Genomic DNA, 18,091 nt, shown 5'->3' on the forward strand with positions numbered 1-18,091 from the left:
CGGCCTCACCAGAGCCGAGTACAGGGGGACGATCACCTCCCTAGCCCTGCTGGCCACACTGCTTCTTATACAAGCCAGGATGCCGTTGGCCTTCTTGGCCACCTGAGCACACTGCTGGCTCATATTCAGCCGACTGTCCACCATCACTCCCAGGTCCTTCTCTGCCTGGCAGCTCTCCAACCATTCCTCTCCCAGCCTGTAGCTCTGCTTGGGGTTATTGCGCCCCAGGTGCAGGACCCGGCACTTGGCCTTGTTGAACTTCATGCAGTTGACCTCAGCCCATCGGTGCAGCCTATCCAGATCCTCCTGCAGAGCTTTCCTACCCTCAAGCAGATCGACACACGCACCTAACTTGGTGTCATCTGCGAACTTACTGAGGGTGCACTCGATGCCCTCGTCCAGATCATCGATGAAGATATTAAAGAGGACCGGCCCCAGCACCGAGCCCTGGGGGACGCCACTAGTGACTGGCCTCCAACTGGACTTGGCTCCATTCACCACGACTCTTTGGGCCCGGCTATCCAGCCAGTTTCTAACCCAACGAAGCGTGCGCCAGTCCAAGCCAAGAGCAGCCAGTTTCTTGAGGAGAATGCTGTGGGAGACGGTGTCAAAAGCCTTGCTGAAGTCAAGGTAGACCACATCCACAGCCTTTCCCTCATCCACCCAGCGCGTCACTCTGTCATAGAAGGAGATCAGGTTCGTCAGGCATGACCTGCCTTTCATAAAGCCATGCTGACTGGGCCTGATCGCCTGCTTCCCCTTCAAGTGCTGCATGATGACTCTCAGGAGGATCTGCTCCATGAGCTTTCCTGGCACTGAGGTCAAACTGACAGGCCTGTAGTTTCCTGGGTCAGCCCTCCGGCCCTTCTTGTAGATGGGCGTCACGTTTGCTAGCCGCCAGTCGATTGGGACCTCCCCCGATAGCCAGGACTGTTGATAAATGATGGACAGTGGCTTGGCCAGCTCCTCTGCCAGTTCCCTCAGTACCCTTGGGTGGATCCCATCTGGCCCCATCGACTTGTGCACATCTAAGTGCCGTAGCAGGTCACCAACCAGTTCTTCATGGATAATGAGGGCCACATCCTGCTCCCCATCCCCTTCCACCAGCTCAGGGTACTGGGTATCCAGAGAACATCCGGTATTGCCGCTAAAGACTGAGGCAAAGAAGGCATTGAGCACCTCCGCCTTTTCCTCATCTCTTGTAACTAAGTTTCCCCCCGCATCCAGTAAAGGATGGAGATTCTCCTTAGTCCTCCTTTTTGTGTTGATGTATTTATAGAAACGTTTTTTGTTATCTTTAACGGCAGTAGCCAGATTGAGCTCCAGATGAGCTTTGGCCTTCCTAATTTTGTCCCTGCACAGCCTCGCTACTTCTTTAAAGTCCTCCTTAGTGGCCTGCCCACTTTTCCAAAGCTTATAAACCCTCTTTTTCCTCCTAAGATCAAGCCACAATTCTCTGTTGAGCCAGGCCGGTCTTCTTCCCCGCCAGCTCGTCTTTGGGCACGTGGGAACAGACCGTTCCTGCGCCATTAAGACTTCCCTCTTGAAGAGCGCCCAGCCTTCCTGGACCCCTCTGCCCTTCAGAACCGCCTCCCAAGGGACTCCACCAACCAGTGTCCTGAGCAGCTCAAAGTCAGCCCTCCGAAAGTCCAATACAGAAAGTCCAAATGTCATTTGTTGCAATTCCAATTACACTTTTGGATCTGTTGTGATTGTAGTCAGTCCCCTTTACTGACAATGCTTGTTTATTGAAAATGTAGTACGTAGCGGGTTACCGTGATATCTTTTTGTTTCAGATGCGTCTCATGGAAGAAAACTTGAGAGACCACCAGAGAGCTCAAGATGAAGCAATAACAAAAACTCAGCTGCTGGAACAGACTGTGAAAGGCTTGGAATATGAACTGGAGGTCAAAAACCACTTAAAAGACGATCGGGCAAGACAGATCAAATTAATGGAGGTAAAAGACCATATTAAAGTTGATTAAAATAATGTTATTTCATATGAATCCTGTCAGAAGGAACAAAATAACATTGTGGAAAATTCATGAAGTAGTAATGCAGGATTTTTTTGGTATATTCTGAAGGAGATCTGTTAGCAAATTCATCATAGTATAGTGTGTTCTAAATTGCACTTGTTCTTTCATTACTTTAAATTGCTTTTAAACTAATTTTCATTAATCAGGCAAAGTTCTAAAATTTTCATTCATAGGCCCCTCAGAACTTCAAAAGTTTTTAGAAGTGTAAGTTCTATTTAGCATTTAATACTGATTCATTTAATGAGCCTAAATAACATAGCTATTCTAATTGTGTTGTTATGGGTTAGGTTCATAATTGTTCAGGTTAATTAAACTGTCGTTTAACTTTCATAAACAAATGCTTTTATACATTTTACTCATTGTGATTAATGGAAATAAATTTGTCTTCCAAATGTGTGATAAAACTTAAAAAGTCTAAAAACAGTCACTAGAAACATGTCTTTAATTACAAGCTTTTACTTTCTTGAAATTGTTTGGAGTGATTAAGAAAATTATATATATATTATTGCTTCTGTCAGAGAAACAATTTTCTTTTAAAGTCTTATCTACTACCGTCTTTTTTTTTTTCCTAGATTCAGTACTTTTCTTCAGAGACATTTTCCTTTTCAAGTCTATTCTTTCAAACAGTTTTGAGTCCTTAAAGTTTAAGGAAGAATGGCCTGGTAGCCATCCAAAGAGGATGGGAGAATAGCATGTTGAAATTACTTTTCTTTGTTCCATTTAGGACAAATTATCTCACCTGGAACTTGAGCTTGATGAAGAAAAGAATAATTCGGATTTGTTGTCTGAGAGGATCAGTAGATGCAGAGAACAGGTACTCAAATGAGTTTACGTTGTTCAAGATTCATAAACACTATTAAATATACTCCTCTATATCATCACAGAACATTTTTTCCTATTTTCTTAACTGGAAAAAAGGAACACATGAGTTATTAATTGCCCAGGATTCATCCACAAAAGTAATTTCATATCATAAAGAGAACCCTGACTTATTTTTATTCTTGTAAACATTCATATTCTGTACATTCTTTGAAAAGTATGTAGTGTTTTACCCACACAATTTTTGAAATAGAGCTAGCTCAATCTGTTAGAGCACTGTAAAGTAGAAGATAAACTTAATCTGAGCCTGTACTAGGCCTATATATGAGGGCCTAGTAAATGTAGTGTGGCTTAGTGTAATTCTAAAAGATATGAAACATGTATAACTCATTACAGCATGTCTGTTACTGTAGCTTTGTATTAAGTATCGTATCTCATTAGTGATTTCCTAGAAGTCTGGGAGACGATATGCACTGAGGTACAACCCATGATTGTCTTATTCTGTTTTCATTTTTCTTTCTTTCTGTAGAAAAAATAATTGCTGAAATTCTACAGAATAGCTTCAGTTTCAGAGGGAGAATAGAAAATAACATCTTAGTTTCAGTCTTTTAAATTGAATTGTTTCTTCCACTGAGACAGAGTTTTAAAGTTAGTTATAGTTCCTTTCATGCGTCCTTGAAACACTGAGGCACCCATACTGCTCTGTTGGTACTCAGGTTACTGAGATTCTGTTTGACTGCAGTAGATATTATTTTTTTGATATTATTTCACTGGTATTGTACAGACTCAGTTAGTGGGTGAAATAGAATGTGAAGGACGCATAATCATCTCGGGTCATGCTATTGTTAAATTGGGAAGTCTTTTATGGTAGAGTTTTTGCCTGTGTTGTAAGCCTGGGATAAAAGAACCTTACTGATAGCTGCACTAGTGAGTACCATAGTAGCTTAATTTGCTAGCTAAATAGAAACCTAAAATACAGATGGGTGACAAACGCGTTACATAATGAGTAAAATAAATGTTTATTTTGAGGTCTGGAGTTTCTCATTTCATGCATGAGTTACAAAGGTTGCTTTGTTTTGATTTAATGCCAGAATGACTAAGTAGTCAAATTACTAAAGAGTATTTCAGGGTCTGCTAAGCATTTATAATGACATGAGAAATGATAATGGATTTGTTTTGGTAATAACTGTGTTTCTGTAACTTTTTTTCAATTTTAAATATATTTTTAATATACTGATAATGAAGTATAATACTCAAATTTCTACTAAAAACAAATTGAAATGACTACTTATATTTTACATAAAGCTAAACATTTGAATAAACACTGCCAAGGCTAATGGTTCACATTTCATTTACTGTGAAATGTTATTCCCTTTCTTAATTTAAATACCTTTTTGAATCTGGGAATGGCTGCATGAGGTGTTCTCATCTACCCTACCTCGTTCTCAAGAAGTACCACAGTGTTGTGGAAACTTCAATTTTTACTGGTTTCTTACTTTAAAAAAATCCATGAGCTTCACTGAAAATTCATCTGATCTGGATTCATCATTCCATCTTTCTGCTTTTCTTATGACATTGCTGATAGACAAGGAATCCTGTTCTTCAGCTGTAATTTGTTTATATAAGATAGGAAAGTGCTTGTGGAAAAGAAATGGTCTCCATCTACCTCTGTGAATAAATACTCATACTAAAAATTCTCTGGAGTGAGTGCCACTAACTTTGCTCACTTCTGCATTGATTTAGCTTAAAGGTGAGATTTTCAGTAACTTTTAGTCCTTTACAGTAACACTGTGAGTCTCTAATATATTAAAAAGAAATATGCCAAGAAAATAAAAATTCTAATCCGTGTCTTCAATACTTCAGTATCCTTTTTATTGCAAAACTTTATCTTACCTTTAATATCTTGTAGCTATTACGTTTTGAAAAAAATCGTAACTGCAGAAACATGATCTTGATCCCCTGTTGCATCTTCTTCAGCTTTGTAGAAGTTGGTCCTAACTTATTCTTGGACCCTTCTCATTACTGAAGAAAGCATTAGATCCTTTCTGTTGTTGGGAGGAAGTCTTTAACATAAGAGATTTTTCAAGAAAGGTGGATCATATCCTATTGGTTTTTACATAAGTTATTAGCAGGTCTGGAAAGAGCAGCATTAACAAACATGCATAGAAAGCTAGAGTCTGAAAGCAGCAGAAACAGAACGTATCTTAATACCTGATGTTTTTGTCCACAAACAAGTGAAATGAAATACCGTTTTGTTTTTGCAAACAGAATTGAAAAACACTAAAGATAGCCTCATCAATGAATGTATTTTGTGGAAATGCAAACATGAATCTATCAACTTCAGAGTTGTTTCCTGGAAGTGTGAAATATGGGCTACTTAGTTTCCATGGCAATTTTAGAACAAATTCAGGAAGATAAAGTTGCATTGACTTGGATCATCCACTTTCTTTTAGTAAAGCATTCCCCATGGATGGCTTGCTGTACACCTGCTCCTTAGCTGGCACCAGGTGTGGGAGGCAAACAAATGAAAAAGGGGAAATGAAGGTTGCTTTTCAATTACGAAGGATCAAAAGGTTTTGTTTGCCTTTAGCCTCTTGTTAAATACTTTTTATATACTTGCAAACTGAGCTTACACACTAGATTAATATATATATACACATATATATTCATACATATATATGCATATTTTATTTTTTCCTACTAACAAGAAACATAGGCTGTGAACCAAGTGTGAGATGGTAATAAAATCTAAAATATTAAAAATCAAATTATGTTAATGAAATTAACAGCTGCTTCTAATCCTAAAGTTGGCACAAAATGCTGTTATGTCTCAATAAAACTTTGTAGAATCTGATGCTTCTCTCAATTCTTTGTTGCTAGCATTCTTCAAATCCAGCTGTGGTAACTGTTGCCTTAAGCTACAGAGCTAGTTTATTCTTTTAACATAATTAGAATATATTGAAGGTAGAACGTGAAGCACAAAGCTCTGCATGGTGCATAACTAGAGCCTGTCTTAACTGCTGTGAAATAAGTGAAATGTTTGAGCTCATTGTAGCAGACAACTATTTTTCCTTGGTGCTTGTTAATAATGTGTTTACTAAAGAAAAGTACAAGGAGATAACTGAAAACAGTTTCCATCTCCTCCAGCAAAAACTGTCCTGCTCCTCTTCTCTTTTAACAAGCTCTTTTATATTTTTCCACCTAGCTTTGTGATCCTAATCAGATACAGTGCTTTTGCACTCTACCCCTTTTTTTTTTAATGAAATTTCTTTTAAAATAATGTGTCCAACAACAGCAGCAATCTTCTTGGAATTATAATTGTCCTCTAAATAATTCCTTAATTTGAGGTCTGGGGAAGGTTGCACAAATTTGTCACAGCTTTCGAGCACAGTAAGAGCGCAATAGAACTTCAGAGTGGTCCATTAAATGAGTTCCTAAGTATAACAAAAACCCTTTCTTCAGTTTTTAATTATTCATTCACTTTACTGCAAATTTTGCTTTACTTTTTCTGTGTCTGTCTTCATTGGCTAAAGCAGTTTCAGTAGAATAAATGTCTATAAAATCCCTTACTTTTTTTTTTCTGTATATGTGTCTACATCAACATATACATGGAAAAATGTAATATATGTATTTGGAAATAAGCTCTTATGTGAGAGTTTACCTACAAATGTAATCTAATCTATCTACATGAATATATAATAAACACACACATACAAAATAGAATAAGTAATGTATAAGAGCTACATTTATTCATGAAATAGTCTTTCAGAATGTGTTGGTGCTCATTCTCTCCCATAAGTGAAATGCTGGATCGTATCACCACAGCTCTTGCAGATTGACTAAGGCTCTTTTTGAAATCCTTGTTTAAACTAGATGGGTTTATGTTATCTGTAAGTTACTTGATCCAGTAATTGCCCCTTTAAAGATATTTTCATAGAGCATAGGAGAGTAAAGATTTAAGTGTTCTGTCATCAAATAACTTTGCTGATATTTAATTAGTGTATTTAAAGAAAACGAGAAGTCAGTGTCTCTCAGCTTCTGAGCAACAATGAAAGCTTTTAGGAAATTAACCAGCTGTTGCCAGAGCACAGCCATGTGCTAACATTTGTAGCCCAGTATCTGGTATGACCTTAGTTTTCAGGAATGCCTTCTGCTGCTCTGAAAATATGCTGACATAACATATGCAACTGCATGCATTACCACCACTATTTGTATTCGTATATTGGTTTCAAAGCTATAGAAGCAATGTAAATTACTTCTTTTAAACATGTTGTTAACTGTTAATATGCCTTTTAATACTACAGTGGTTTTTTTTTTTTTTTTTTTTTTTTTTAAAAAGTAGCCTAGGGTAATATTTCGTGTGCTCTGTTTATTTAACCTTCATATTTTCAGCATTGCTTTTTTTATTATTTTTTTATTATTTTTTTTTGCTTAGTGGAATAAATGCGTAATTTAGAGCTATCTAACTGGTGATGTGTTTATGCAAGTTCCTACATAACTGTTGTAAATTAGAGTAGAATGCTGTGGCCACTGAAATCTTGGCTAATTTTTTTGTTACTGTAGCTGACACAGACATTCACTGAGTTCCCCAGGTGATACGTACTGTAGTAAACATTGTGCAGGGAACAGCACGAATGCTTTGGTAACATTAGCTGTGCCTGCAAAGGCATTTGTGAAGACTTGAAGGCAATCTCAGCAGAAATGAGAGGGAAGAAAAAGTATTTCAGCATTGCAGACTTTTTCCGTTACTCCAGAAGTTTCAATAACAGGTGTCAGGCAGTTTAGAGTTTCTCTCTGATCTTCAGATTATTTTTTTTCAGTCAAGTCAAAAGTGAGATATAGCAAACAAATTCTGTATTTGTATGTTGGTTCTGTATGGAACAGGTAGGTTTTTTTAATCATCTTACATGGGGAGAATATATTTTCCTTTTGGTTATTGAATATGCAACTGAAATATTTACAAAAACTGTAGCAAAAGGTGTTTGTTTTAAAACAAATAAGCAAGCAACACTTCACCCACCAGATCCAGAAATCAGTGCTTTCCTGTTATATGCAAGACATACAACTGAACATTTAAATGGGGGGAAAGATGTTAATATCCAGTGTGCATCAGAGCCTATTGAAAAAGCTTTTTTAATTTATTCATTTACACAGGCATAGAAAACTAATTGTAGAGTTTTTCTGCAGATACCAGTTTATGTGCTTAGTAAGGTCAAACTTTAAAGTAGACTTGTCAACAGATTAAATGTAAGATGCTAATCAGTGCTTTAGACTTAAGTATGAGGAAAACAACTGTAGAAGGTGTTTGAACACTGATGTGACAGTCTGGAATTTAGCACCCTGCCACATGACTTGTCTCTGTGATATTTTAGAGTTCCCTGCTACAGAATATATGTAAGTATGTATATAATACATATATATGATGTACATGTACATGTATATCAGCAGCAGTAACCCATATGTCTGGAAGATGCCTAGAAAAACAACTAAGAATAACACAGGCTTCTCCAAGGGGAAAAATTTTGTCTAAGATAGTAAATGTAAACTTCATTTGAAATCATTATATGTCTTGATTTCTAAGAAAGAGCAACATTTTTCTCTTTGTGTAGGTATATGTGGTTTATATACACACTTACATATGTATAAGTATATACATACACGCATATATACACATTATTGTATAGAAATATATAAATTAAATCTTTTATTAAAATTTCCATCTTTTCTTTCTGCAATAGATTGAACAAATGAGGACAGAGCTACTTCAGGAAAGAGCTACAAAGCAAGACTTGGAGTGCGACAAAATTTCATTGGAAAGACAGGTAATTATGGCTGCCATACCATCATATTAACAAGATAACAAACCAGATGGCTGTCTTCATTAGGAAATTCAACTAAGTGTTTAAAGAATGCAGTATGCAGTAGCTGGCACTATCCCACCAGAGTGCACTGCTGGAAGTGTGCGTTAGTAAGCATAGATTAAAAGCTACGAGTACCTTAGCAGTGATGCTCAAAAGAAAATATTATAATCCTAAATTAATTTTGTCCTTAGTATGCTTTCTTCTTTCTGTACACCCCCTTTTTGGTTTGAGGTTTGTCCCAGCTTATATATTTTATATACTAAAGACTCGTACTATACATTCATCTATTTATGCAATCTAATAGACCTTTGTATTGCAGTAAGTACAGGCATCTTTCTACTGCACAAATTCTGTCTATAAATTTGAGGGTCAAAGAAATTAAAAATTGGAAATGTGGCAGTTGTCTGGTGTACTTTTTTGTAAAATTAAAAATGTGTTATCAACACAGAAACTTTAAAAAAGAACATGTGCAGAAAAGACTGTAGAAAGTGAAATACACTTATCCAATTTAACTATCAACTCTTTGACTGCTTTTGGAGGAGCTGTCCTTCAACCTCTTAACAGTACTTCAGAAACACTGTTGAAGGTAGATTGTAATTTCAAGCAAACTTTTGGCTGAACACTTTTTTTTTTTTTTTTCCTTAAGAGCAAACAAGTGAAAAAATGGTATGCCTTTTAAAGAAAAGATACAGATTTGATAGAGAACTGCTATTCCTTGTCTAGGAAGGAACAGAATTCATATGTTTCAATATCTGTGATGGAAAGTGTACTTAGCTTTTTGCAATATGTCTATTCTGCAGCTCAGTGGTCTTTGAAAGCAAGACTATCACAGCCCACAGCAGAGATAGAGAGGAAGGGTATCTTAGCAAGTGATAGTTTTACTTGACAGTCTCAAGAACAGAAAACAGATTGTAATGGGAATATGTTTATACCAAACAGAACATGTTTATACCAAATTCCTAACTTGGTGGCTTAAATTCTGTGAAGTAAATCCTATTTTAATTAATTGAGAAGAAAGAATGCCACCTACTGGTATGTCCCATGCACATTTCTATTTTTATCTGTGACTTTTCTATTATAGCTTTTTAGTGTTTGAGATTTGAGATCATAGTTTGAAGTTTGTATATTTAAAAAAAAAAAAAAAAAAAAGTTTTATTTTCTGGTCTTCATGTACCTATTCCTTTTTCCTTGAGACTTTATAAAATCCTCGTTGAAAACAGGGCTAGGTCCCCCATGCCTTGTAAAGATTTAAAGTGCAAATCTGAGCAAAAAATCTGCTTTTATGAATCCTGCACCTTTCAAAGATTATATATATATTTTAAACTACTTTGCTAGTAGGGAGAGACATTGGATCGAAAGGAAAGCAACAACAACACAGGAGCAGATTTGATACAGTAAAGTGCTATTGGATATAAATAATTTATTTGTCTATGTGTTTTATCCATACAATAGGTGTGGAATACAAGATCTGAAAAAAGAATTAAGCTTGGAAAATAAGACGGGTCTAAAACTATTTGAAAAATATTAGCGTATGAACAATGCAAGTGGAAGGGGGTTAGAACCATCTGAAGTTCAAGGGGCCCTTTAAGCCTAACATTTTGTCTCCAGCTTGGCACTAAGCTCTTTTAAATAAAACAATAAAATAGAGGATGTGTTGACTCTTCGCTACCTAGACCTCCAGTAAAATCTCCTTGGCTCTCCTTCTGTATTTACTAAATCAAAAAATTTCTACTCACTTTGTTTTTCTGAAGCAATTTGTTTTGTGTTAAGGTGGTATTTCTTAATATGAAAAGTATGTAGTAATCATATATGTTCCAATCATAGAACAAGGACTTAAAGAGCCGAATCCTTCACCTGGAAGGTTCTTACCGATCCAGTAAAGAGGGACTTGTTGCTCAAATGGAAGCAAGGATCACAGAGCTAGAAGAACGTCTTGAAAATGAAGAGAGGTAAAGCTAGTTCTGTTAAGATTAAAACATGTATGTTTGTGTATGCTAATATGGCCTCTTGCTAATATTATATCTAATACAACTAATTTGACTTTTTTTCACAAACAACAAAGTGGTTACTGTTTCATGTAAGTGTTGCAGGTTTTCTTTTTGGAAAAAAAAAAAAAAAAAACAGACTAGAAATTGCATTAAATTTAAAACTGTGCACACTGATAATGTTTTTACATACCTCATTATTGTATCAATGTCTGATATCAGTAACAAACTTAGAAATACTAACTATAGTTGAACATTTCAGTTGTCACATTCACTTAATTGTTTAATCTTGGAGGAATATATTCTTTATCTAAATATTGCAAGGCATCAGTAAATCAAAACAATGGTCATGAGTGTTTATTTAACTCTTATAATATTGCTAAGAAGTTATCTTGGCAGGATTAGAAGTATTTCAGCTTCTTTTCTTACAAGGTTGTCCGCTGTTTGTTTTTCCAGGGATAGGGCTAATTTCCAACTGAATAACCGCAGACTTGAGAGAAAAGTGAAGGAGTTAATGTTGCAAGTAGATGATGAACATCTCTCATTGACTGACCAAAAGGACCAGGTAGAGGGAAAGACTAATATGCTACTAGGAATAATATCAGATATTTGCATAAATCATCGTATGTACAAGATATTGCAGAAGAATATAGGTAGATACTGATTATTCTGTTCTTTATGAAGTTCCCATTAATGAGATATGCAGTTTCCATTGTCATCATGTTCTTTTGCCTAGTACTAAGTTACTAATTTCTAAAATTATGAAAATGAAGCACTTACAGAAGCAATACTGTAATTGCTTTAAGAAATTAAGCCAATAGCTTAATTTCTGTATGTGATAGGATGCAATATAAATATTATATGATATTGTTTATTTATATTTATAAATTCTATATTGTGACCATAAAATTTTGTTTAAAGAAAGAAGCTGTTTATTATTACATACAGTCTCTAAGTATTACGTATATAGAGATATTCTCATAACAAAGTGTTGTGCCATTTCTGTGGTCTTTGTTGATTCATTGCTTAAAACATATTTTGTTTCAGTATTTGAGTCAAGTAGTAAATATCATGCCTAGAGAATGAACAGTGTGTTTCAAAAAGCAGACATCTGTTGTGGGAACAATCTTGTAAAATTCTCTGGGCTTAAAATTATATATTTCTTTATAGTATTTGTCTGGTAAAGTTGCTTGGCCATCTTGCTGTTTTACTCTATCACAGCAATATTTGCTTGTTATTTTTTCTTAAAACAAACAAACAAACAAAAACTATCCCATCAAAACTTTTCTCAGTTTAATGTTGGCTTTTGAATATTTCTGAAGCATATTATTGCAGTGTCATTACACTGGCAAAGTTGTGTCTTTATTCTCCCTCTCATAGATGCTGGAAGAATAAAATTCTTTATTAAAATAGTCCTCTAATCAGCTGACATGTAAATATTTCAGTTGAGTTTGCGTTTGAAAGCAATGAAACGTCAAGTTGAAGAAGCTGAAGAAGAAATAGACAGACTGGAAAGTGCTAAAAAGAAACTTCAGAGAGAACTGGAAGAGCAACTAGACGTAAATGAACAATTGCAAGGACAACTTAATGCTGCAAAGAAGGAACTAAGGTAGGATGATTTGGCAGACAGTACAATTTGTGTTACTTGCTACTTGATCTCTTGCTCCGTTAGTCTCCGAGCAGGAGGCTTCCTGTAACAGACCTCAAGTTTGTTACAAGCAGACAGAGTTTGAGGCAGAGCTGTGAAACTCTTCCATGTTTCCTTATCCTACAGACTTTCTCCAGTTCCTTTCAGGGTCTGTCTGCTGTATAGTCACTGAGGCATGGGATAAAAAGTAGAAAAAAGTAGTAGGACTTTGCACTCCTGTCATTTGTAGTGACAAAAATTTCCTGCTGATGTTTGGGAGGAACAGCTATCCTGTGTTTAGTTTTCTTCGGGCATCACTTAACACTGCCATGTGCAAAGCGTACAGTTTCCCCTAGCTGTGAGTTTAGTTAGACTTGCTTGAAAATATGATTGACTGATCTTCATTCTCTTGCATGTTTCTTTTTTATGTAAGACATGGTCTATGTTAAACTGCCTTTATAAGAGCACAAGTCTCTGACATCCTTTAAAAAAAGCAAACACTACCTGTCAATGTTATGTGCTTTGCAAAAGTGTTCTGCATACAGATGTGCAGTTTAATAGCACAAGTGTGTGTATTTTTGTTTCAGTAGACGAAAGAAGTCACCAAGTAAAATGCTGACTGATTTTGATGATGATGACGATGATGATGAGTTCAGCACGGATGGCGATAGTCTCTGTGAAGTGCCTTCAGGAAATAACTTTTCAAAAGATGATGACACAATAAACTAAACTATTGAATCTATGATTCCTTGAAACTGGTGGAAGAATAACCTAAATTATCAAGAAACTGAATATTCTAGAAGCCAAATGCCATAAAGGGATGTAAGACCTGCGAATTTAATGTTTCCATTCGTACTGTGCCATTTTCTTATTTAGATATCCTCTGTTTATTATAGAAAACAGGATTGCATTATAAAACAGCTATAAAACTTGGTTATATATAACTACTACTGAAAACACGGGGATAATGTTTCACATTGGAAATGTGATTTTGCTAAAATTTGGTTTAAGTAAAGAGCCATTTGAAAGTAATTTAAAATTAGCTTGTAGTTATTAAAATATTTTCCCCTAAAATTAAAGAAGCCACGGACAATTGTTTAGTAATTGTAAGTACAAAGGAATGATGTATAGAATGTAAATATTTTAAATCTGATCTTTTTATTGACTACTTTAGTACTACTTTGTAAAGCTTCAAAAATTATATAAATCAGTTTCATATGTAAAATATCTAAATGTATACTGAATATTATATTTGGGTTTTAACAAAACAAAAAGAAAAAGAATATATTTTTGTGCATTACAGAGCAGATTCACTGTTCCTGAGCCAGGAAGTACATTCTAATTTTAAAAACAGTGCAAGTTTTATTGTGTATGTGTTAAGATCAAGTGCTAATTCTGCCTGTTGACTTTAAAGGGGCCATCACATGTGCATGACAAGTGAGGCTTGCCTACTACTTTCTTGTAAGCTGTCTGGGAAGCTTTCTGTCCATATGAGGGAGGGATGAGAATGAAGTCAGTTACTACTTGGCATTTTTCATTTCCTGAAATGGACTCCATGCTGCAAGGGGCGCACAGGACTGTATGCCTGCTCATTTGAGGGCACGAGGACAGGCTAATCTTAAAGTCTCTGAGGAGTCCTACAAGAAATTGCATCCAGGAAACAAAAGTATGTAATCTGATTTTTCTTTCTAACCTGTTCTTGAGCATCTATTTGTAACGTATTGCAATGTATGGCCATGTATGCAGATACATATTAGTATTTCAATTTATAGAAATATCTGCATTTTGGATGATCCATCTGTTGAACAAACTGTGGGAAATTAAAAAAAAAAAAAAAGCATCGCAGATTTAATTTTAAAAGCGCTTTCCATTTTATTGCTAAAAATATTTTTGTTGTTTATCTTACATCATTTTTGCTCCTTTGCAAAATATAATTTTAAGGAAAGGCACTGCGATGTTATTTTATTAATAAACCATAGCTATGTTCCCTCTTGTTATTAGTATTGGTCCCCAGTTACATATAACTGAACACTTTTTCAGTGAATGTGCCCACTATTAGTTATTGTAACTGTAAAAATATTTAACCTGGAGTTCCTGGGAGCTTCCATTACTCCCACAGCAGTATCTACTGAAGAAGACAAATTTAACAGCTCTGAAAGTAAGGCGGATAACCTTGCTTAAGGCAAAAGTTCTGACAATGGAGCATCCATTTTCATATGATTATGTGAAATGAAACTCCTGCCTGGCAGATCAGAAATATATTCATACACAGCAGATTACAGACTCTGTTGCCATATAATTCCCTTCAAATTGATTTTGATGGATTGAGATATATGGGAACTAACAGGAACTGAGTAGTTATGGTCGTGTAATTTTGCTGCAGTATCAGCTTTAATATTTTGGCAAGGTCAAAACAGCTCTTCTTCCAGAAAGATCTGCACTATACTGTATTGACAATCATTGTATAACCTGCTGTGATTTATTTTATGTTTCATTAACATGTTTGTGTAGACTTAACTTTAATCAAGTGATTCCAATTTTCAGTTCTGTTCTGGTACTCTGTCCTAATGTTCATAGATAACTATTATTTCAAACCACTGGGAGAAAATCACATAATATTGCAGCTACCTCCAGTTACACTAAACTGTAAAAGAAAAATTCACTTCAAATAAAGAGTAAGACAGCTGCCGCTGTTCTTTGTATGGTACATTTAGCTCAATATGACAACTGAATTTCATATGGAAGATGTGTAAGTTTAAAATAGAACAAGAATATAATTATCTGAGAAACACTAATGCTCTTGAAAGGGCTTCAGGAGAGATCCTGCCTGTTACACCTTGCCACTCCCTGCTATGTCATCATCAAAAGAACTGTCCTTTGCTTTTTCCTTTAGACTTGGAAATGGCACTTCCTCTAATGATATGCCTAAAATCAAAGAAAATTTTAAAACATTGGAAAGGGCATTTCAACTCATTCACAAAAAAAAAAAAAAAAATCTCTTGTTCTGTTTCAATACATGATGCTCTCTGAAGTGGATCCCATTGGTAATTTGGGCTGGTTTATTTAAAGAGTCTTTCCAAGGAGGTCAGACAATCCTACTGTATTCTGTTCTGGAAGTTATGCTTTGTCACCTCTGTATTTGAAGTGCCTTTTTTTAACTTGTCAGATCATTTGTTACCAAAATGCAACTACCATCATCCATTCACTGACCTGCATTTTGTGCATGATAAACATTGTAGCTATGGTCAGGACAGGGTCTTGATCTTGATTGCTACAAAAAGTATTAGTTATAGTTCAAGGAAGTGTGTTTTATTCAGTTCATCTCATGGCAGATTTTGATCAAAATCATCAAGGCTCTTGAACCATAAAAGCTGGAAATAGGAGAATATGTGAAGAACCATGGATTTGAAACAGTTCCTAGAACACTGTACAACATCAGAGCTTTTGGTGTATTACAAAATAATTACTTGAATTATTAGCTGTAATAATCTTCGACAATACCATAGTATCTTATAACGAACAGACCTAAGCCTGATCATTTTTGATGTGAACCTAACTTGATGCCTGATACAGTGAATACTTCTCTTTCAAGTGTAAGTAATCTGTGATGAGCATTGCACATTGTGTCCTCTGTGGAATTAATGGCCTTTCATATCCCACTGAGATTATGACTACTAGTATGTGGTGAGAGAGAAACCTCCTATAAAAATATTTCCTCCCATTAAAGTTCTATTCTGCCTGCGTGAATTCTGGATGTTGGACTATGGTAGGCCTAGAAAAGCATGAGGCTCTACTTTTGTAGTTTGGAGAATAGTTGACTTCTACAGGAGTGTTTTTTTTTGTTTTAAGTCACTAGAATTTAACAACTGCTCCAAGACCTTTCAGTGGCAATTGATATACAATGCAAAATATGTAAATGCAAAACCAAAGAAGCAAACAAAATTATTCTGCCCTCCACAAACTTTTTACTTGCTATCCAAGTAATGAAATCAAGGGTATTCTTCATGTGTAATGGATTTTTAGTGCCTTTGAATTTGGAAGTCATCTCTTTTCATTAAAGAATTAAGGTTTTTTTGAGATTGTCTCTTTTTCTTGTATGGAAAAAGAAAAAGGAAAAAGTCTTCTTCCTCATGCTGTCCTCTGTACCTGCTTTCCTGCGTCTCACCTGATTTAAGGAAAACCCTATACTGTACAAATCCTTTCATAATTCAACATTATTAGTTGCTTTTGGTGGTTCAATTATCAGGCAGTCGTCTGTCCTGTACAATCTCCCGGTGATGAGACTATAACTTGTTGATTAATCTGCCTTATTCTTCTGATTTATACTCATTCTTTTCAACTTCCTTTTTTCCTAGATAAATAATCTGTTCTGATTTACAACTGATTTTCTAAACTACTCTAAAAGCCATGTGCATTCCTCATTTTTTACAGACCAGCTGTATGCTTTGCTGAGTGAGCTACGCAGTGCAGTAGTTGCAGCGTTTTGGCCTTTTCTGCTTTACACAACATATTTCAGTAATTAAATGTTGATGCTTTTAGCTTATTGAAGCTTTTTTGATCCTGCGACTGAAGCAACACATTTCAGCTGCTTCATTTCTACCAACTGCAGCTATCAAGTAACACTGCAGAATATTCAAAGACTTTGCTGAAAGAGCAACATTCTGTAGAGATTGTTGGGGTTTTACACATTTAAGTTGTTCTTATTTGTAAAAGGGGCTGATTAGGTAATATGTTTGACCTACCGACCCAACTGTGATATAGTGGGGAAAACTTGTTTGTTATTTCAAAACTTATTCCTGAGAACTGGGTTATTGAGAAAAAGATACAGAAATGTTAACAGGAAGGTTTTTAATAGTAGATGTTTTTCTCTTAACGTGTAAGAAAGGAAGCACTTAGGAGAAGAAAGGGAGTAAATTTCAACAGACAAGGTCAAAGGCAGTAGCAAACTGGGCTCACCTACCTCCACAGAAGTGTGACAGCTCTTTACTGCTTAGTACCAGTGAACTTCATGTGAGGTCAGCAAGGGTCTGCGTGCATTGTGTAAGAGGAAACATCCAATCTTTTCTCTACTTCTAACAACAATTTGCTGTTTTATTCAGATTCTGAAGCTTTATGATATTAGCAGAAAAACAGGCAAGGAATAAAAATGAGTTAAATTCTGAGCACAGGTGGATGATGAAAGTTTAAGGTCTCCAAGTTGCCAACAGGAAACAGTAGGAACACTTACGGGCAAGTGCAGAGAAGGGACTTACTACAGGTAACGAGTTTTTTCTATGCTTTCTCTACACTTCTCTTTCTTCAGCAGCTTTGTGAATAATGATATAGCTTTGTAACCCCATGTGTATATATATATATATACATTTACATATACAAAATATATATATATACATTTGCTAGCATCAAGCAGTTATTTTATTTAGTTGCATGCAGTCTGAATAGGATGAAACCTAACAACAGCATAATGTGAAGTAAAGGAGAAAATATAGATGGTGAAAAAGATCAATGCAAGATGCAGTTCTGGTCCGTTGGATTTTGACCTTCCATTTACTCCCCTTAAAAAAAAATGGTACTAGAAATAAATCACTTAAGCCAACGTAAACCAACAGATACCTAACAAGTTGGATGGATATAAGATTTTATTTCCAGGGAAAACCCTGTGAAGTTTCAAGATTAAGGGACTGTAGGGAGTGTACTGAAATATCATTAGGAAATATCTATTTCCTGTATGCCTTTGCAGTAAAGATTCTCGAGAAAGTACAGGTA

General features: G+C 35.6%; 1 protein-coding gene across 6 annotated transcripts in view; it reads left to right on the forward strand.

Moving 5' to 3' along the window:
• Positions 1 to 16,384, forward strand: part of CGNL1 (cingulin like 1) — a 57,820-nt gene extending 41,436 nt beyond the window's left edge. For 3 of the 6 annotated variants that reach the window (XM_082768846.1, XM_082768845.1, XM_082768843.1), the window contains exons 13-19: positions 1,797 to 1,958; positions 2,761 to 2,850; positions 8,594 to 8,677; positions 10,541 to 10,665; positions 11,158 to 11,266; positions 12,147 to 12,310; positions 12,916 to 16,383. In XM_082768846.1, the coding sequence (XP_082624972.1) occupies positions 1,797 to 1,958; positions 2,761 to 2,850; positions 8,594 to 8,677; positions 10,541 to 10,665; positions 11,158 to 11,266; positions 12,147 to 12,310; positions 12,916 to 13,057 (876 nt within the window). In that variant the 3' untranslated portion in view covers positions 13,058 to 16,383. Of the gene's footprint in view, positions 1 to 1,796; positions 1,959 to 2,760; positions 2,851 to 8,593; positions 8,678 to 10,540; positions 10,666 to 11,157; positions 11,355 to 12,081; positions 12,311 to 12,915 lie in introns of those variants that run through there. The other 3 variants (XM_082768844.1, XM_082768848.1, XM_082768847.1) reach the window with 3 other exon arrangements.
• The last annotated feature ends 1,707 nt before the right edge of the window (positions 16,385 to 18,091 follow it).

The sequence above is a fragment of the Aythya marila genome (genome assembly GCF_965140915.1).
Source record: "Aythya marila genome assembly, chromosome: 11".
NCBI lineage: Eukaryota > Metazoa > Chordata > Aves > Anseriformes > Anatidae > Aythya > Aythya marila.